General features: G+C 42.5%; 1 protein-coding gene across 1 annotated transcript in view; it reads right to left on the bottom strand.

The window, feature by feature from the left end:
• Positions 1-329: 329 nt before the first annotated feature.
• PRSS38 (serine protease 38) overlaps positions 330-22525 on the bottom strand; it is a 31630-nt gene continuing 9434 nt past the window's right edge. Inside the window, exons 4-5 of the mRNA XM_023203529.3 lie at positions 1177-1319; positions 330-839 (exon numbers count right to left, since the gene is read on the bottom strand). Of these exons, the coding sequence (XP_023059297.1) occupies positions 585-839; positions 1177-1319 (398 nt within the window). The 3' untranslated portion in view covers positions 330-584. The remainder of the gene's footprint in view (positions 840-1176; positions 1320-22525) is intronic.

Below are 22525 nucleotides of genomic sequence, written 5' to 3'. Positions count from 1 at the left end.
CTTTCAGCTCAGGTTACCGCCCCAACACTTTTTTTTTTTTTTTTTTTGCAATTGGATGTTTAAATGTCTGCAGCTGTTTTATATGTACAGGTGTAGGCATGTAAGCAATGACCTTTCCTCGGGCCTGGGCTTTGACCACATCCCACAGATTCAGAGGAGTGTGTCTGTGTCATCGCCCCTCTGTTTCTGGAAAGAGCTGATTCGGTCTGTGCTTCTCCTTTCCTGAGAGCCTCAGGAGGGGTGATAGTCTCTCCTTTCTGTGCGTGGAAGAGGACAATGACTCCGGCAGGGGCAGAAGGAGCCACACAGGTGATCTCAGAGGCTTGCTTTGTAAATATTTAATGATCTTATCAAATCTCAGGTGCACTCTGCCCAAGCTGGGTTCTCCCTGGCCAGCCGCTCTCCCCCTTCCCTTTCTTCTTTGTACACTTGCTCATCACCTCCTGGACTCAGCATCCACCCCTGGGATAGGTGGCCCTTGCTTGCTTCAGAGAGACCAGGACAGGAGATGCTTAGGGCTCTGGAGGCAGCTGGGCCGGGGCAGGGTGTGCAGCCGTGAGAACGCTAGAGTGGGTATCCTGACCTCACAGCACTGACCAGCCAGCCATCATGGCCACAAGGACACTGAGAGTGGCCCCCAGAGCTGGAGAGAGAGCAGGGGCTGGCTGAGGAGGAGTGGGTGTGATTTCTATGTTATAACATATCCATTCTGAGAAATAGGAAACACTGGTATACACTCCAGGGTACAGAGGGTTGGTGCAGCCTCGGCCCCAGCTCACAATTCCAATCTGCAACCAGCTGCGGTTGAATTCACACACAAGTGGGCCCCCGGAGTCGCCCTAGAAAGGAAGAGAGAGTTATTGTGAACTGGGAGTCCCAGGTCTGCTGCCTCCTACACCTGTCTCTCGGTGCAAGGGGGTGGCCGTGCAGGCCCTGCTGGAAGGGGCCAGTGTCCCCCTCTCACCCAGTCCCCCTACTGGCTGCAACACAGCCCAGAGCTGCAGGGAGGCCTGCTGCAGGCATGTGGCATTCATACATTGTCATGCATCGCCCTGCTCAGCTCAGGGCACAGCTGCAGGGCTCCTGCTAGTCAGTGAGAGGCCAGAGTGGGGTCCCTTGGGGTCCACAGGCACAGGGCACCCGTGACCTCTGTTTTACGGACCAGGAGGGGCACACCTCACACACGGTCTTAACGTTCAGGATGTCCCCAGCACACAGCATGTCGGGCATGATGTAGGACAGGTGTCCGTAGAGCAGGCGGCACCAGGGCTGCGGGATCAGCGGAAGCTGCACCTCCTGCAGCTCGTCTGAGGTCTCACCTGTGGGAGGAGGGCTCCCGTGAGGGGACAGCGCCTGCCTCGGGTGGGGTGGGGGGTCCCTGCCCCACAATGGACACCAAGGGGACAGCCCATGGAGAGGAGGCCCACCACACGTAGGGAGGAGCCCTGACAACACATAGGGATGAGTCCCACCATACATAGGGAGGAGTCCTGACCACACATAGGGAGGAGCTCCACTATAGATAGGGAGGAGCCCCATCACACATAGGGAAGAGCCCCATTACACATAGGGAGGAGTTCTGACCACACATAGGGAGGAGTCCCACCACACATAGGGAGGAGCCCCATCACACATAGGGAGGAGTCCTGACCACACATAGGGAGGAGCCCTGACCACACATAGGGAGGAGCCCCACTGCACATGGTGAGGAGTCCCACCACACACAGGGAAGAGCCCTGAACACTCAGAGGGAGGAGCCCTACCAAATGAGGAGGAGCCCTAACCACACATAGGGAGGAGCCCCACCACACATAGGGAGGAGCCCCACCACACATAGGGAGGAGCTCCACCACAAACCGGAAGGAGCACTGACCACACATAGGGAGGAATCCCACCACACAGGTAGGAGTCCTGACCACACATAGGAAGGAGTCTCACCACACAGAGAGACGAACCCTGACCACTCAGAGGAAGGAGCCCCACCACACGTAGGGAGAAGCTTTGCTCACTCAGGGAGAAAACCTCACCACTTGTGGAGGGTAGGGGAGGAAGCCTTGACCACAGACAGGGAGTAACTCCAATGACCTATGAATGAAGTCCCAACCACAGATGGGGAGGAGCCCAGGTCTCACTGGGGAGGATCCCCACCACATATTGAAGGAACACTAACCCTAAGCCTAACCCCTAGCCCTAACCCCAACCCTATGTTTAGTTTCCTGAATATTTATATCAAAAAGAAACAATTATAAAAGTTAAAACAAATAAAAGATGTCAAAGTAAGAGAGTGTTCCATGAAGAGTCAAATCAGGACAGAACAGTCTAGGGAGTTGAAAGTCACATAGAGGCTTTGTTTGTTTGTTTTGTTGTTGTTATTGTTGTTTTGAGACAGGGTCTCACTCTGTCGCCCAGGCTGGAGTGCAGTGGTGCAATTTTGGCTCACTGTAACCTCCACCTCCCAAGTAGCAGAGACTACAGGTGTGTGCCACCATGCCTGGCTAATTTTTATATTTTTAGTAGAGATGGGGTTTCACCATGTTGGCCAGGCTGGTCTTGAACTCCTGACCTCAGGTGATCCACCTGCCTTGGCCTCTTAAAGTGGTGAGATTACAGGCATGAGCCACTGTGCTTGGTCGGTTTTTTGTTTGTTTGTTTGTTTGTTTTTTAGATGGAGTTTCACTCTTATTGCCCAGGCTGGAGTGCAATGCAGTGGTGCTATCTTGGCTCACTGCAAACTCTGCCTCCCAGATTCAAGTGATTCTCCTGCCTCAGCCTCCCAAGTAGCTGGAATTACAGGCGTGTGCCACCACACCTGGCTAATTTTGTATTTTTGGTAGAGACGGGGTTTCTCCATGTTGGTCAGGGTGGTCTCAAACTCCCAACCTCAGGTGATCCGCCCATCTCAGCCTCCCAAAGTGTTGGGATTACAGGCGTGAGCCACAGCGCCCAGCTGGTTTTTGTTTTTTGTTTTTGTATGTATGTGTTCAAAGATTTGTTGGGTGTGGGAGAATGGGAGAAGAGGGAAAATGGAAGAGGGAATATGTGTTGTTGTGGAATTGCATATCATGTAATATCATCTAAGTGATCCAAATAAATATGAGGGCTACTTTTCAGTTACGTTTGGTTTCCTGGCCTTGACTGGGGCACTGTAAACCAAGTCTTGTGGCCTGTGGTTCACGTATGCATCCTGGAACCCTGTGCTACATTATGTATGGATGGCTTTTTTTACTAATTCAGCCAAGACAAGGCTACACATGTCTCATAGAAAGGGCATGGCTATTCCTAGTGTCCGTCTCAGGGTGTTAGGAAAATATAAAAGCTGGTCCTCATTAGAGAGGGTGAAGTCTACTGCTCCTGTGATCAAGGTTGGAGCTTTCCAATCTGTGGGCTGTTGTTCCTGAGGGCAACAGATTCTCTACAAAGGCCTGGGAATCCATGGATATACTTACCATGACTTGTCTGTCAAAGATGCGTGGTAAGAAGCTCCCTCAGAGGCCGGGTGGCACGGTGGCTCACACCTGAAATCTCAGCACTTTGGGAGGCCAAGGAGGTGGATCACCTGAGGCTGGGAGTTCGAGACCACCCTGACCAACATGGAGAAACCCCATCTCTACTAAAAATACAAAATTAGCCAGGTGTGGTGACACATGCCTGTCATCCCAGCTACTTGGGAGGCTGAGACAAGAGAATCACTAGAACCCGGGAGGCGGAGGTTGTGGTGAGCTGGAGATCGTGCCATTGCACTCCAGCCTGGGCAACAAGAGCGAAACTCCATCTCAAAAAAAAAAAAAAAAAAAAAACGAAGAAGTTCCCTCAGAGGAGGAGAGGTGGAAGGCCAGATGGGGCAGGGTCACAGAAGCAGATATGTTGTCAGTGCTCTAGTTTCCCTGTTGGATTGGTGTCTATATTATTATAAGCAAGCAAACACTAAAAGAGCACCGTGCAGGAACCAACGAAGAGTAAATTTTTTTTGATCTGAGAATTAGAATGAATCCAATTCTGTGCCCCAAACAAAGAGAGACGGACAGACACCAGACATATAAAATGGCATTCAGTGTCTCAGAAGGGAGAGAGGGCAGAGCTGAATTTGAGAAAGCTTTCCTGGAATGAGGGTACCTTGAAGCATGGATATGACCTGGGCCTACAGATCACGGGTCGACATGCAGGCACCATTTGCCTGCCCTGCTGCTATAGTTGGGATGTTTGTCCCCTCCAAATCCCATGTTAAAATTCAACTCCAAATGTTGGAGGTGGGCCTAATGGGAGGCATTTGGGTCCTGGGGAGTGCATCCCTCATGGATAGATTAGTGCTGTGGAGGTGGGGGGAGTGAGTTATCATTCTATTAGCTTCCAACAGACAGAGCTGTTGTTAAAAGGAGCCTGGGAATTCTCCTCCCTTCTAGACATGTGGTCCCTTCCCCTTCTGCATGAGTGGAAGCAGCCTGAGGCCCTGAAGCAGACGCCAGCACCATGCTTCCTGTACAGCCTACAGAACCCTGCGACAAAAAAACCTCTTTTCTAGAAACTACCCAGCTTCAGGTATTCCTTTACGGCAACACAAATGGACTAAGACACCTGCTTGCTCACATGCCCTGGCGGAGATGAGGAGGGTGCAGATATTTGTGAGACAGAGCTGGAGAACTAGGGCTCTTACTGGGAGGTGGGTGGGTGGTCCTGGTTTCGGGTGAACTGAATTTGGGCCTTGGGTTAACCCTTTCCTGGTTGTGGTTAAAAATGAAAGACTAGTGAAAAATTTGGTCAAGGATTACTGGATTTAAAGCAGCATTCATGCCAATATAATGTATAGAAGAAAAATACAGAACAAAAGTATAAGGGGTTAAAGAAGGAAATGGAGTTACGTTATTTAAAATGTTTGTACGCTGAGTAGTAAAATAGGAGTGCAGGGGAAATGAATTGCACTAGTGGGTCCCCTTCTCTGCCTTTCCCACATGGGTGCCCTCTGCCATATGTCTTGTGGTTCCTCGAGGTGTGGTGTTGCATTTCACCAATCCTTGGAGCTGAATTTTGCCATAGACATGGTTTGGTCAACGGGATTTAAGCAGGGGCTTGGAAAAGTGCTTGTTTCTCACTCTCTTGAATCTTCACCATTGCCGAGGGGCACAGCCAGGCCAGCCTGCTGAATGGAGACAGTCGCACGGGGCAGAGTCCAGCCCCTCAGCTCAGGCTATCCCAGGCCAGCCAGCAGCCCGATGGGAGAAGCTCAGCCCAACCAGAAGAACCCACAGGTTACATCACCAACCCACAGCTGCCTGAGCTCAGTAAAGGCCCATTGCAGGGTGAATCAGGGCTGCTCACTGTTTATAATGCAGCATTCTTGTGGCAATAGATAAATGATACAGAAATGGCATCTAGGAATTAGAGGCTTCTCTAAAATATCAAAAACGTGGCCTTGGTTTTGGAAGCTGGTGGCTAGCAGCACTCACAGTAGGATCTGGAAAAATGAAGGGAAAACTGATATAGGAGGTTGGGAAGATGGTGGCTTGGGGGATGAAGTGGCATAAACTGTTGCTGACGGAGACATGGAAAGTACAAAATATGTTTAATGAACTTGAGAGGCTTCACAAGATGACTTCCAGGCTGAATGACGAAAGCCAAGTGGCAGTTCTGGCTGAGGAAAAGGCACTACAGAAAAGAGAGGAACACGAAAGAGAAGACGCCAATTTTCAAACAACCGTAGAGGACACACAGTGAAGAAGGGGTGAACAAACTCCATAAGGGACCAAAAAGTAGACACTGTAAGCTCTGCAGGCCGTCTCAGCTCTGCAGCCACTGCTCTACTCTGCTGTTGTGAAATGGAAACAGCCAGAGACAATATGTAAATAAACGGGCATGTATGTGCTTGAAGAAAAATATAGGGACACTGAATTTTGAGTTTTAAATAATTTTTATGTTTTATGAAATATTCCTCTTTTGGGTTTTTTTTTTTTCCCTAACTATTTAAAAGTGTAGGCTGGGTGCACTGGCTCACCTGTAACCCCAGCACTTTGGGAGACTGAAGCAGGAGGATCACTTGAGCCCAGGAGTTTGAGACCAGCCTGGGCAACATAGTGAGACCCCCGTCTCTACAAAAAATACAAAAATTAGCTGAGTATTGTGGCACACGCCTATAGTCCCAGCTGCTCAGGAGGCTGAAGTAGGAGGATTGCCTGAGCCTGGGAGTTTGAGGCTGCAGTGAGCTATGGTCAATGCACTGCACCCTAGCCTGAGACTGTGTCTCAAAATATAAAATAATATTTTAAAAACAAAAGTGTAAAAACCATCCTAAGCTCACAGACAACACAGAACCAAGCAATGGAGTGGATCTGACTCCTCGTCTGTAGTTTACTGACCCCTGTAAGACAGGGGCTGCGGTTTTCTGGGTTGGAAAATTAAACTGAGTCTGTTCTCAAGTCTTTTTAGCTAGCAAAATATTCTGAAAATAAAATAAAGCCTAGGGACAAAGAGAAAATCAAACAAGACATGGCTTGGAATAAAGAGCGGCTCAGGGTGTGGCTGTTGGCACCTGTGCTAAGGCATTCTGTGCTAAATCCTGGGAAGAATTAAGAAAGTTCCCGGTAGACATCCTCTGCTGGATGACAGTGACTCTAAGTACCCTCGGGGTGCTGTCCCTCAACAGTCTAACACACCCAAAAAGGCGGCGATGACATTTAGGAAGTGTTACCTCAGAAAGAGTGGTGGCACATTGAGGATGTCAGGAGAAGACATAAGAATCTAAGATCTGTACTTGTAAAACTGTCACCAGTCTGAACTGGAGAACAGGATGTTCACAATGTCAAAAGGCCACTAAGCCAAGAAAGTCTGAGAAAGTTGCTCAAATACAATATATATAAAAGACCTTTTAAAAACTTATTTTTCAGTTACATACCTTTTTTTTTCTTTTTTCCTTGAGACAGGGTCCTGCTCTGGTTACATACCTTTTTTTCTTTGAGACAGGGTCTTGCTCTGTTACAGGCTGGAATGCAGTGGTGTGATTATGGCTCACTGCAGCCTGGACCTCCTGAGCTCAAACCATCCTCCTGCCTCAGCCTCCCAAGTAGCTGGGACTACAGGTATGCACCTCAATGCCTGCCTAATTATTTTATTTTATTTCCTTTTTTGTAGGGATGGGATCTCACTATGTTGTCCAGACTGGTCTCAAACTCCTGGCCTCAAGCAATCCTCCTACCTCAGCCTCACAAAGTGCTGGGATTGCAGACTTGAACCACTGCACCTGGCTCAGTTGCATACATCTAAACAGGGATATGTTTTATTAAAGCATTCAGGCAACACTGACTTCCTTAGGGCTGGCAGGAAAAGAAGCATAAAAATGCAAAACGTTGTTGGCTGGACCTGAATGTATCTGCGTTACCTCGCATGGACCAGTTTCTGCTGCCAGAACACTTATTCCTTGGCATTAAAATGGAGCAGTAGAGCTGGGTGTGGTGGTTCATGCCTGTAATCCCAGCACTTTGGGAGGCCAAGGCAGGTGGATCACTTGAGCCCAGGAGCTTGAGACCTGGGCCTGGGCAACATAGTAAGGCCCTAGCTCAATTTTTAAAAATAAAATAAAATAAATAATTATATTTGGAAAAAGAAATACAGTCATTGCATGTATTTACAATTATCATAGACACACAAATTGGTGAAATACTACAAAGAAATAAGAGTTTTCACATTATAATGGCCAAAACATCCATCTAACTTGCTCAAAGCAAACAAAACTTAAACCTGAGTATGTAAGTCCTATAGCTTAAGACATCCTGACATCATGACAAATAGACAGAATGAACACTTTTCAAAGCCTGCTTAAGGTGTAGCCAAGGAGATGAATGCAAAAGAAAGGATGTCTCAGGGAACAGGACCAAGAGCCATGGAAAACAATGGATCATTCGAAACCTTAGCAGGCATTTTGCAGAAATGAGGGGGCTGACTCCAAACACAAGTGGAAATGCAAAGGCTCCAGAGTGCCTGTGCTGGCTCTGACTACTAGACTGCAATGCTCATCTGCAGCGGCAGTGCTCAGGAGAGGGCTGTGGACAGCACTGAAAGCCCACTGAGGGTCACACATGGAGTCACAGCAGACATGACACCACCACCAGCTGGCTCAAACTTGGCCTTTTCCTCACACCATATACAAAAATTAATTTCAGATGGATCTTATGCCTAAATATAAAAATTAAATTCAAAACGCTTCTAGAATAAATGTTGAAAATTGTCTTTGTAAACTTACAATAGGCAAATCTTTATAAACAGAATATAAAAGACCCCCCATGTGTGAAACCAAAATATTAATATAAAAATAAATTGGACTTCATCAAAATTAAAAACTTTTTCCCATCAGAAGACACTGCTAAGAAAATTAAAAGCTGGCCAGGTGCAATGGCTCATGACTGTCATCCCAACACTTTGGGAGGCTGAGGTGGGAGAAACGTTTGAAGCCAGAAGTTTGAAACCAGCCTGGGGAACAGAGCAAGACCCCATCTCTAAAAAAGAAAAATAAAACAAAAAAAGAAAATTACAAACCAAGTCACAGTCTGGTAGAAAATATTTGCAATACACATCGAAATACATGTATCCAGAGTATATAAAGAACTCCTACAAGTCAGCAAACCTCAAGAAGGGGTCATGACACATGAATAGCATAACCGAAATGAAAAAGACGGCACTACCAAGTATCGGCAAAGAGGTGCAGCAACTAGCACTCTCCTACATTGCTCACAGGATTGAAAAATGGCATGACCACTTTAGCAACATGTTTGGCAGTTGTAGGGATAAAGTTGAATTTATCCCTACACCACAGCCAACAGATTCTACCAAGCATAGACCCAAGATAAATAAGTACGTATATTCCCCAAAAGACTTGCACAGTAATATCTGTTGCAGACTTAGTCACATGACCTAAACACTGATGGCAACCCAGATGTCTATTAGTAGGACTATGGAGAGAAGAAACTTTGCTGCATGCAAACACTGAAAGAAGACACAACAGAAAAAGAAGGATGAGTTGCTGATGTGGAAACAACATGAATGAATCTCAAAAACAGTAGTCATCGGAAAAAGCTGGGCATAGAGGAATCCATGCTGTGTGATTTCATTAACGAAGTTTAAGAACAGGAAAAACTATTAAATGATGACAAAATTCAGAATATGGTTACCTTGGCAAGGGGGATTTGTCACCTGGGGAGACTGGAAGTTTTCTCTAGTGAGGAAATGTCCTTTATCTTGGAGGGTGGTAATGGTGATGCAACAGGACTATTCGTGTGTAAAAAGTATCCAGGCATGGTGGCGCACACCTGTAGTCCCAGCTCCTCTGAAGGCTGAGGCAGGAGGATCATTTGAGCCCAAGAGTTAGAGGCGGCAGTGAGCTATGACTGTGCCACTGCACTCCAGCCTGGATGACAGAGGAAGACCCTGCCACTAAAAGAATACAATAAGATTAAATAAATATATAAATAAAATGTTTGTCTACACTGAAATATTTATGGATGAAATATAGTGTCTGGAATTTGCTTTAAAAAGTCATTGTAACCTCCAATGTTACAGGAAATAAAATTTTAAAAAATGAAAAAAGAATATGTTAAAATAATTGAGCTGTAAACTTCATATTTGCGGATTTTACAGTTTGTAAACGATGTCTCAAATAAAAATGTAGAGTATAAAATAAAGGCATTCTCACATGAAAGATGAGAGTTTCCAATGAAAATTCTGTTATTGAAGCTTTTATTAAAAACTTTTTTGGCTTGGTCTGGTGGCTCACACCTGTAACCCCAGCACTTTGAGAAGCGGGAGGATCCCTTGAGGCCAGCCTGGGCAGTAAAATGAGACCCTCATCTCTAATAAAGAAAATTACCTGGTGTGGTGGTGCGTGCCTGTGGTCCCAGCTACTCAGGAGTCTGAGGAAGAAGGATCACTGGAGCCCAGGATGTTGAGGCTGCAATAAGCTGTGTTCATATTACTGCACTCCACTCTAGGCAACACAGCGAGACCTTGTCTCAAAAAACAAAAGGTAAAAAACAAACAAACCCCTCTTTTATAACCAGAGTCTTGCTATGTTTCCCAGGCTTGTCTCAAACTCCTGGCCTTAAGCTGTCCTTCTGCCACGGACTCCCAAAGTGCTGGGATTGCAGGCATGAGCCACCACACCTGGACAGCACTTTTTAAAAATCAAGGCAAAATTTACATTACATAAAATTAAGCATTTTAAAGCAGACAATTCAGTGGCATTTAGTACATTCACAATGCCATATAACCATTACCACCATCTAATTCCAAAACATTTTCATCAAGCCAAAAGTCATCCCCAGAGCCTGTGCTTGGTAGCCACCAATCTGTATTCCATCTGTATGATTTGCCTGTTCCAGATATTTCTTATACATTGAATCGCACACTATAGGACTTTTAGTGTCTGGCTTTTTCACTTAGCATTGTGTTTGTGAGGCTCGACAGCGTTGTAGCATGTATTCCATTTTATGCTTGAAATAATTTTCCATCCTATGTCTATGCCCCAGTTTGTTTCATTTTCCCACTGTGGGACATGTGGGCTGTTTCCACCTTTTGGCTACTGTGAATAGCGCTACTATGAACACACATGTACATGTACTTGTTTGAACACTAGCTTTCAGTCCTTTGAGTACATACCTAGGAGTGGAGTTGTTATGCATGGTAATTGGGCCATAGGGTAATTCTATGTTTAACATTTTTTTTTTTAGAGTTGGGGTCTTGCTATGCTGCCCAGGCTGATCTCAAACTCCTGGGTTCAAGCAATCCTCCTGCCTTGGCCTCCCAAAGTGCTGGGATTAAAGATGAGCAGTGCACTCGGCCTGTGTAACTTTTTAAGGAACTTCTAAATTGTTTCTGCAGGGAGTATGTCATTTTTAATTCCCACCAGCAATGAACAAGGGCTCTGCTTTCTCCACACCCTTGCCAGAACCTATTTTCCATTTGTTTGATTACAGCCATTTTAGCAAGTGATGAATGGACGCTGGGGTTCTGACTTGTGTTTCCTAATGACTAATGACGTGGAGCATCCTTGCATGTGCTTGTGGACCATTTACATATTATCTCTGGAGAAATGTCAGTTCAAGTCTTCTGCCCATTTTTAAATTGGGTTGCTTGTCTTTTTGTTGAATTATAGGAGTTCTTTATATATTCTGGATACTAGGCTTTTATCAATTCATAATTTGAAAATATTTTCTTCCATTCTTATCACTTTCTTGGTATTGTCTTTGACATACAAAAGTTTTTAATTTCAACGAAGCCCAATTTATCAAATTTTTTTTTTTTTTTGAGACAATTTAGATCTGCCACCTAGGTTGGAGTGCAGTGGTGCGATCTTGGCTCACTGTAGCCTTGACCCACTGAGCTCAGGTAATCCTCCCGCCGTAGCCTCTGAGTAGCTGGCACTACAAGCACTCACCACCACACCCAGCTAATTTTTTTTTTTTTTTTTTTTCTGAGATGGAGTTTTGCTCTGTCGCCCACGCTGGAGTGCAGTGGTGCGATCTCGGCTCACTGCAAACTCCGCTTCCCTGGTTCACGCCATTCTCCTGCCTCAGCCTCCCGAGTGGCTGGGACTACAGGCGCCTACCACCATGCCTGGCTAATTGTTTTTTATTTTTAGTAGAGACAGGGTTTCACCATGTTAGCCAGGATGGTCTCGATCTCCTGATCTCGTGATCTGCCCACCTCGGCTTCCCAAAGTGCTGGGATTACAGGCTTGAGCCACCGCGCCCGACCTTTTTTTTTTTTTTTTTGAGACAAAGTCTTGCTCTGTTGCCCAGGCTGGAGTGCAGTGGTGCAACTTTGGCTCACTGCAACCTCTGCCTCCCAGGTTCAAACGATTCTCCTGCCTCAGCCACCTGAGTACCTGGGATTACAGGTGCACACCACCATGTCCGGCTAATTTTTGTATGTCTTGTAGAGACTGAGTTTCACCATGTTGCCCTGGCTGGTCTCGAACTCCTGGGCTCAACTAATCCACCCACCAGTTTGGGATTATACACATGAGCCACTACACCTGGCCAATGTATTTTGATGCTCATGTTTTTGTTGTCTCTAAGAAACCATTGCTAACCACTGGTTTCTCTAAGAAACCAGTCCAAGGTCGTGATTTCTTGACCTATGTTTCTGTATTTGTTTCCTAGGGCTGCTGTCACGAAGTACCCCAAACTGGGCAGTTTCAAACGACAAAAAGTTTTTGTGTCACAGCTCTGCAGCCCAGAAGTTTGACGTTAAGGTGTCAGAAGGGCCAGGCTCCCTCTCAGGGGTCTCAGGGAGGATCCCTCTTTTCCTTTTCCTAGCTTCTTATGGTTGCCAGAAATCCTTGGCATTCCATGGCTGGCAGGTGCATGGCTCCAGTCTCTGCCTGTCATCACATGCACGCTCCATGCCTGTGTCCCTTCTCCTCTTCCTATATGTACATCAGTCATATTGGATAAGGCCCCACCCTAACATCCTCATCTTAACTTGATTACATTTGCAAATAGCCTATTTCTAAAATGTTCCATTTATGACTACTGGGGGTGTTAACTTCAATATGTCTTCTGGGGGACATACTTCAACCAATGACAGTTTTATTCTAAAATTTTATACTTTGAGTTGATATACTTAGTCTTCAGTAACTTCTGTGGTAAATTTTGTAAATGGTATGAAGTAAGGGTCCAACTTCATTCTTTTGTATGTGAATGTCTAGTACAACTTGTTGAACAGACGATTTCTTCTCCATGGAATGGACTTGGCACCTTCATTGAAAATGAATGGGCCAGTTATTCTGGACTCTCAATTCTATTCCATTGGTCTCTATATCTTTCCTTATGCCATAACCCATGATTTTGACTCTTGCAGCTTCATGGTATATTTTGAAATCAGAAAGTATGAGTCGTCCAACGTTGCTTTTTTTTTTTTTTTTTTTTTTCTCCCTTAAGATGGAGTCTTACTCTTGTTGCCCAGGCTAGAGTGCAGTGGCAAGATCGCGGCTCACTGCAACCTCTGCCTTCTTGGTTCAAGTGATTCTCCTGCCTCAACCTCCCAAGTAGCTGGGATTACAGGCGCCCACGACCACACCCGGCTAATTTTGTATTTTTAGTAGAGATGGGGTTTCACCATGTTGGCCAGGCTGGTTTCGAACTCCTGACCTCAGGTGATCTGCCCATCTCGGCCTCCCAAAGTGCTGGGATTACAGGCGTGAGCTACTGCACTCGGCCAGGTTGTTCTTTTTTAAGATTGTTTTAGCTATTTGTGGCCTCTTCTAATTACATATAAATTTGAAGATTGACTTTCTTATTTCTGCAAAAAGGGGCATTGGTATCTTGATAAGGACTGTGTTTGTAGATCACTTTGGGTAATATTGTCGTCTTAACAATATTAAGTCTCCCAATCCATGAACATCAGCTGTCTTTGCATTTATTTATGTTTTCAAAAATTTCTTTCGGCAACGTTCTGTAGTTTTCAATGTCATTTTGTAGTTTTCATTTTCTTAGATACATTTTTATCATAGATATGTTTTGGTTTGGGTGCCACTGCAGATGGAACAATTTTCTTATTTTCCTTTTTGAATTGTTCATTGAGGTTGTATAGAAGCACGACTTATTTTTGTGTGTGTTGATTTTGCACCGTGTCACTTGGCTGGATTTTAAAAATTATCTGTAGTTTTATTTTGTTGTTACTGAGTGTTTTTAGGATTCATTGGGATTTTCATTGGGATTATATACAGGATCATGTCATCTGCAAACAGAGATAGTTTTACTTCTGCATTTCCAATTTGGATTTCTTTTATTTATTTTTCTCACCTAATTTGTCTGTCTAGAGCTTCTGGTATAATGTGGAATACCAGTGGTGAAAGCAGGCATCTTAATTTTGTTCCTGATCTTGGAGGGAAAGCTTTCGGTCTTTAACCATTGTTATATTTCACCAGAATTAAATCAGTATTAATCTGACTGGATTGTGATAAACAAAGCCAGCCCTACAACCACTGTTTAGAAAACATCTTTTGAAATATAGTCTAAAAAATCAAGGAAAGAATGAAAATGGCATACCAAAAGTCACTTTGTTAACATAAAAAAAAGGCATGGAAAAATGAATAGAGGAAAGAGATTATATAGATACATAGAAAACATTTAGCAAAATGGCAAATTTAAATCCACAAGATCAATAATTACATTATATGTGAAGAAGGACTAAATATTTCAACCAAAAGGCAGAGATTTCCAGGCTACATAAAAAAGGAAGACCCAACTGTATGCTTTCTACCAAAAGATACACTTTGGATTCAGAGGCATATATAGATTGAAAGTGAAAAGATGAAAAAAGATATCCATGCAAACAGTAATTGTAAGAGAGCCTAAGTGGCTAGATCAATATCAGACAAAACAAACTTTAAAACAAATGTAACTAGGGACAAAGAAAGACAGTTGATTAAATGATAACAGAATCAACACACCAAGTAGACATAATTATAAATATATATGCACCCAATCAATCAGAGCCTGAAAATATATGAAGCAAAACCTGACATAATTGAAAGGAGAAATAAACAATTCAGCAGTCATCGAGATTTTAATACCCTACTCTAAATAACTGCTTTTTTTTTTTTTTTTAGACGGAGTCTTGCTCTGTCACTCTGGCTGGAGTGCAGTGGTGTAATCTTGGCTCACTGCAACCTCTGCCTCTTGGCTTCAAGTGATTCTCCTGTCTCAGCCTCCCAAGTAGCTGGGACTACAGGTGCATGCCACCACATCTAGCTAATTTTTTATATTTTTAGTAGAGATGGGGTTTCACCGTGTTAGCCAGAATGGTCTCAATCTCCTGACCTGGTGGAGTGCTGTGATTACAGGTGTGAACCACTGTGCCCGGCCCAATAACTGCTTTTAAAAGACAGAACACCAATAAGGATATGGAAGACTTAAAAATGTTATCAGCCAACTGGACCTGTGACTTATACAAATTTCCACACCAATGACAGCAAGACACATATTCTTTCCAAACACACACGGATCATTTACCAGGACAGACCATACTCTAGGCCATAGTACATGTCTCCATAAGTTCAAAAAGTATAAAATTATAGCAAATATTTTTTCTAAGCACAAGGGAATTAAAGCTAAAATTAAAATAGAAATTTTATTTGGAATTCACCAAATACTTATAATTAAGAAACTTTGAAGAAAAAATTATGAGGGAAATTAGATAATATCCTCAACTAAATGAAAACAAAAATATGGTATACCAAAATTTGTGGGAAGCATTTAAAACAGTGCATAGAAGGAAATTTATAACTTTAAATGCTTATATTAGAAGAAGAAGAAAGGTCACAAACCACTCTAAGCTTCCACCTTATGAAACTAGAAAAAGAACAATTAAATTCAAAGCAATCAGAAGAAAGAAAATAAGAAAGATGAGAATGGAAATCAATGAAATAGAAAACAGAAAAGTAATACGGAAAATCAGTGACCAAAAATCACTTCTTCAAGACAACCAGAATTGATAAACCTTTAATTATAATGACCAAGATAAAAATAGAAAAGATGCCAATTACCAAAATCAGGAAAGATGAAATATTACTACTATCCTTTTAGAAATTAAAATAAATGATGAGACTATTATGAACAACTGTGTGCTATCAAATTAGACACCTTAAGGCCGGGCGTGGTGGCTCACGCCTGTAATCCCATCATTTTAGGAGGTTGAGGTGGGCAGATCACCTGAGGTCAGGAGTTCGAGACCAGCCTGGCCAACACGGTGAAACCCTGTCCCTACTTAAAAAAAAAAAAAAATTCGCAGGGCTTGGTGGTGGGTGCCTGTAATCCCAGCTACTCAGGCAGGAGAATCACTTGAACCCAGGAGGCGGAAGTTGCAGTTAGCTGAGATCACACTATTGCACTTGCCTGGGTGACAAGAGCAAAACTCTATCTCAAAAAAAAAAAGTAGACACCTTAAACTAATTCAAGAAGAAATGGGAATCTGAATGCACCTGTACAAGAAAATGTAAAAATAATAGGACAATAATAAATACATAAAGTAAATAGCAAATTAAATAAAATATCTTTCTGTAAAGAAAAGCCCAGGCCCAGGTGGCTTTGCTCATGAATTCTATCAAATCTTTAAGAAGAAAACAATACCAATACTATAAACACGAATATTATTCTGATACCAAAACCAGACAAAAACATCACAAGAAAAATTCAGCCAATATGTCTCATAAATATAGTTGCAAAAATCTTTAACAAAGTATTAACAAATTGATTCCAGCAACCTAGAAAGTATATTATACACAATGACCAAGAGGGATTAATCATAGGAATGCAAGGTGGGTTTAATATCCAAAATTGAATATAATATATCAATAACATAAAAATCAGGAGCCACAGGAACATATCGATAGATATATAAAAAGCATTTCTTACTCCTTTTCATAACAAAGATACTCAACAAACTAGGAACAAAAGAAGTCCTCCTCAATCTGTTAAAAGATATCTACAAAAAACCCCACAGCTCACATCATTCTTGATGCTGAAAGACTAAACATTTCCCCCACTAAGATGAAGAACAAGGCAAGGATATCCACTATTCCCAGTTGTATTGAACATTAGATTAGAGGCTGTAGCCAGTGTAATGAGGCAAGAGAGAGAAATGCTACCCACACTGGAAAGTAAGAAGCTGTCTTTGCTCACAAACAACATAATATATGAAAAAACTCACAGTGAATTACAAAAAATTTAAACTAGGTTTCTCAATATGAAATAAATAAAAATCAAGTATACTTCAATATGCTAACAATGAACAATTAAAATGAAATTTGAGAAAATTGCATTCACAATAGATTCAAAAATCATAAACTATATACAATATACTATATATAGTAAACGTATGTGCAATAAAAGTATAAGTATATACAATATACTGCCTAAGGCCCATGAGCAAGAGCTAGTGAGAATTTCTTTGGGAATGCTCAAAAGCACTTCTAGGACAAAGGAATAGACATTTTCAAAAGAAGACATACAAATGGCCAATAAGCATATGAACAAATGCTCAATATCACTAATCATCAGAGAAATTCAAAACCACAGTGAGATGCCGTCTCACACTAGTCAGAATGGTTATTATTAAAAAGTCAAAAAACAACAGAAATTGATGAGGATGAAGAGAAAAGGGAAGGCTTATACACTCCTGGTGGAAATGAAAATTAGTACAAGACTAAAATGGCCAATTAGAAGCAGCTGTAGTCTGTGGCACTCACAGAGAGAAGTGAAAGTGGCAAGTGAATTCAGCATTTTCAACTGAAATATCCAGGTTCTCACACTGGGACTGACTAGACAAACAGCTCCCCCCACGGAGAATGAAGAAAGGCAGGGTGGGGTGATGACCCAAAGGAATTCCCGCCCTCAAGCCAAAGGAAGTGGTGAAATGATTGTGCGATACCACACTTCTACCATGAATCTTTGCAACCAGATCAGGCGATCCTCTCATAAGCCAATGTCACCAGGTCCTTGGGTCTCTACACAGAGCTGTGTGGAGTCCCCACAGAGCAGCCACTCAGGCATATACGGAGACCCAGGAGTTTTGTATACTCTGGCCCCAGGATTCCCAGCAAGGTGGGAAATCTGTCCCTACATAACCCTGGAGAGGGTTGTCCCTTGTGTGAAGGAACAGAATCAGGGACCCACTTATAGAAGCAGTCTGGCTGCTTCTTGGTAGTGCAGCTGTGCTGCATTGTCAAGGACCCTTTTTCATCCAGATTGTCTGGACTCTCCAGAGCCAGCAGGCTGGAAGAGCTGAGTTGACTGAACTGCAGAGATGGCACTGCTCCTCTTCCTGGGGAACTGGTCCTTCTTAAGCAGATTCCAACCTTTTGTGACTGGCAGGCTGGAATTCAAAGTCAGTGGTCTTAACTTGTGGGGTGCCATGGAAGTAGGGCTCGCAGAATGATGCTGCTTAGCTCCCTGGACCCAAGTAATGGTAAAGGGTTCAACAAGAAGAGCTGACTATCCCCAATATATATGCACCCAATACAGGAGCACCCAGATTCATAAAGCAAGTTATTAGAGACCTACAATGAGACTCAGACTCCCACACAGTAATAGTGGGATACTTTATTTAACACTCCACTGACAATATTAGACAGATCATCGAGACAGAAAATTAACAAAGATATTCAGGATCTGAACTCAGTTCTGGATCAAGTGGACCTAATAGATAATTACAGAACTCTCCACTCCAAAACAACAGAATATACATTCTTCTCATCACCACATGGCACTTACTCTAGAATTGATCATATAGCAAAAGTAAAAGACTCCTGAGCGAACGCAAAATAACTGAAAACATAATAAACAGTCCCTTAGACCACAGTGGAATCAAATTAGATGTCAAGATTAAGAAACTCACTCAAAATCACACAACTACATGGAAATTGAATAACCGTCTCTTGAATGACTCTTAGGTAAATAACGAAATTAAGGCAGAAATCAAGAAGTTCTTTGAAACTAATGAGAACAAAGAGACAACATGTCAGAATCTCTGGGATACAGCTAAAGCAGTGCTAACAGAGAAATTTATAGCACTAAATGCCCACATCAAAAAGCTAGAAAGATCTGAAGAACCTAACACCTCAACTAAAACAACTAGAGAACCAAGAGCAAACAAACCCCAAAGCTAGCAGAAGACAAGAAATAACCAAGATCAGAGCTGAACTGAATGAGATAGAGACATGAAAAATCCTTCAAAAAATCAATGAATCCAGGAGCTGTTTTCTAAAAAAAAAAATTAATAAAATAGATCACTAACTAGGCTAATAAAGAAGAAAAGAGAGAAGAATCAAATAAACACAATCAGAAATGATAAGACGGATATCACCACTGACCCCACAGAAATACAAACAACCATCAGAGAATACTATAAACACTTCTATGCACATAAACTAAAAAAATCTAGAAAAGAAACTAGAAAATTAGAAAATAAATTCCTGGACACATACATGCTCCCAAGACTGAACCAAGAAGAAATTGAAACCCTGAACAGACCAATAACAAGTTCTGAAATTGAAGCAGTAATAAATAGCCTACCGACCAAGAAAAGCCCAGAACCTGATGGATTTGCAGTTGAATTCTACCAGAGGTACAAAGAAGAGCCGGTTCCATTTCTACTGAAACCATTACAAAAAAATTGAAAAGGAGGAACTTCTCCCTAATTTGTTCTATGAGGCCAGCTCATCCTGATACCAAAACCTGGCAGAGATACTACAACGACCACAACAAAACTTCAGGTCAATATACTTGATGAATATCAATGCAGAAATCCTCAACAATATACTGGCAAACTGAATCCAGCAGCACATCAAAAAGCTTATTCATCACAATCAGGTTGGCTTCATCCCTGGAATGCAAGGGTGATTCGACACACGCAAGTCAATAAACGTAATCCGTCACATGAACAGAACCAATGACACAAACCACGTGATTATCTCAATAAATGCAGAAAAGGCCTTTGACAAAATTAAACATCCTTTCATGTTAAAAACTCTAAACTAGGTGTTGAAGGAACAGACCTCAAAATAATAAGAGCCATATATGACAAACTCACAGCCAATATTATACTGAATGGGCAAAAGCTGGAGGCAGTCATTGCCCTTGAAAACCGGTACAAGAGAATGGCCTTTTTCACCACCTTTTTTTTTTTCTTTCTGAGACAGAGTTTCACTCTGTCACTCAGGCGCTATCTCGGCTCACTGCAACCTCCGCCTCCCGGATTCAAGTGATTCTCCTGCCTTAGCATGCTGAGTAGCTGGGACTACAGATGTGTGCCACCACGTGCAGCTACTTTTTTGCATTTTCAATAGAGACGGGGTTTCGCCATGTTGGCCAGGCTGGTCTCAAACTCCTGACCTCAGGTGATCCACCCGCCTCGACCTCCCAAAGTGTTGGGATTACAGGCGTGAGCAACCGTACCCAGCCTTACCACTTCTATTAAACATAATATTGGACGTTCTGTCCAGGGCAATTAGGCAAGAGAAAGACATCAATGGTGTTCAAATAGGAAGAGAGGAAGTCAAATTATCTTGCAGATGACATGATCCTATATCTAGAAAACCCCATTGTCTCAGCCCAAAGGCTTCTTAAGCTGGTAAGCAACTTCAGCAAAGTCTCAGGATACAAAATCAATATGCAAAACTTGCTAGCATTCCTATACACTGACAACAGGCAAGCAGAGAGCCAAATCATGAATGAATTCCCATTCATAATTGCTACAAAAAGAATAAAATACCTAGGAATACAGCTAACAAGGGAAGTGAAGGACCTCTTCAAAAGGAACTACAAACTGCTGCTCCAAGAAATCAGAGGGGAAACAAACGAGCGGAGAAACATTCCATGCTCATAGACAGGAAGAATCAATATTGTGAAAATGATCATATTGCCCAAAGTAATTTATAGATTCAATACTATTCCCATTAAACTACCATTGACATTCTTCACAGAATTAGAAGAAAACTATTTAAAAATTCATATGGCACAAAAAATAAAGCCTGAATAGCCAAGACAATCCTAAGCAAGAGGAACGAAGTTGGAGGCACAATGCTACCCACTTTCAAACATACTATAAGGCTACAGTAACCAAAACAGCATGGTGCTGGAACAAGAACAGACACATAGACCAATGGAACAGGATAGAAAACTCAGAAATAAGACTGTACACCTACAATCATCTGATCTTCAACAAACCTGACAAAAACAAGCAATGGGGAAAGGATTCCCTATTTAATAAATGGTGCTGGGAGAATTGGCTAGCCATATTCTGAAAGTTGAAACTAGACCCCTTCCTTACACCGTTGTACAAAAATTAACTCAAGATGGATTAAAGTCTTAAACATAAAACCCACAACTATAAAAAAACCTAGAGGTCAGACATGGTGGCTTACGCCTCTAATCACAGCACTTTGGGAGGCTGAGGTGGGTGGATCACGAGGTCAGGAGATCGAAACCATTCCAGCCAACATGGTGAAACCCTGTCTCTACTAAAAATACAAAAATTAGCTGGGTGTGGTGGCGTGTGTCTGTAATCCCAGCTACTCCAGAGGCTGAGGCAGGACAATTGCTTGAACCAGGGAGTTGGAGGTTGCAGTGAGCTGAGATCACTCTATTGCACTCCAGCCTGGTGACAGACCAAGACTCCATATCAAAAAAACAAAAAAACTTAAAAACCTAGAAGAAAATCGAGGCAATACCATTCAAGACACAGGCACAGGCAAAGATTTCATGACAAACATGCCAAAAGCAATCACAACAAAAGCAAAAATTGACAAATGGGATCTAATTAAACTAAAGAGCTTCTGCACAGCAAAAGAAACTATCATCAGAGTGAACAGACAACCTACAGAATGGGAGAAAATTTTTGCAATCTATCCATCTGACAAAGGTCTAATATCCAGAGTCTACAAGGAACTTAAGCAAATTTACAAGAAAAAAAAAACATTAAAAAGTAGCAAAGGACATAAACAGACACTTCTCAAAAGAAGACATACATGCAGCCAACAAACATGAAAAAAAGCTCAACATCACGATCATTAGAGAAATGCAAGTCAAAACCACAATGAGATACCATCTCATGCCAGTCAGAATGGCTATTACTAAAAAGTCAAGAAACAACAGATGCTGGTGAGGTTGTAGGAACAAAGGAACATTTTTTACACTGTTGCTGGGACTGTACATTAGTTCAACCATTGCGGAAGACAGTGTGGCGATTCCTCAAAAACCTAGAGGCAGAAATACCATCTGACCCAGCAATCCCATTACTGGGTATATTTCCAAAGTAATATAAATCATCCTATTATAAAGATATATGCATGCAAATGTCCATTGCAGCACTATTCACAATAGCAAAGACATGGAATCAACCTAAATACCCATCAATAATAGACTGGATTTAAAAAATGTGGTACGTGTATACCATGGAATACTATGCAGCCATGGAGAAAAGATGAGATCATGTCCTTTGCAGGGACATGGATGGAGTTAGAAGCCATTATCCTCAGCAGACTAATGCAGGAACAGAAAAGCAAACATCACATGTTCTCACTCGTAAGTGGGAGCTGAATTATGAGAACATATGGACACAGGGAGTGGGGAAACAACACACACTGGGGCCTGTTTAGGGGAATGGAGGGAGGGAGAGCATTAGGAAGAAAAGCTAATGGATGCTGGGCTTAATACCTAGGTGATGGGATATTTTGTGCAGCAAACCAGCATGGCACATATTTACCTACATAACAAACCTGCACCTCTTGCATATGTACCCCTGAACTTAAAAGTTGAAGGAAAAAAAAGAAAATTAGTACAACCTCTATTGAAAACTTTATAGAAATCTCTCAAAGAACTAAAAATAGAGCTACCATTCAATCCAGCAGTCCCACCACTGGGTATTTATCCAAAAGAAAATAAGTCACTATACAAAAAAATACCTGCACTCGTATGTTTATTGCAGCACTATTTGAAATAGCAAAAATATGGCTATTAGTCTGTTTTGCATAGCTATAAAGGAT

Source organism: Piliocolobus tephrosceles, chromosome 1 (assembly GCF_002776525.5).
Source record: "Piliocolobus tephrosceles isolate RC106 chromosome 1, ASM277652v3, whole genome shotgun sequence".
Taxonomy (NCBI): Eukaryota; Metazoa; Chordata; class Mammalia; order Primates; family Cercopithecidae; genus Piliocolobus; species Piliocolobus tephrosceles.
The sequence above is the reverse complement of the archived record's forward strand: the minus strand, read 5'-3'. Positions and strand labels throughout refer to the sequence as shown.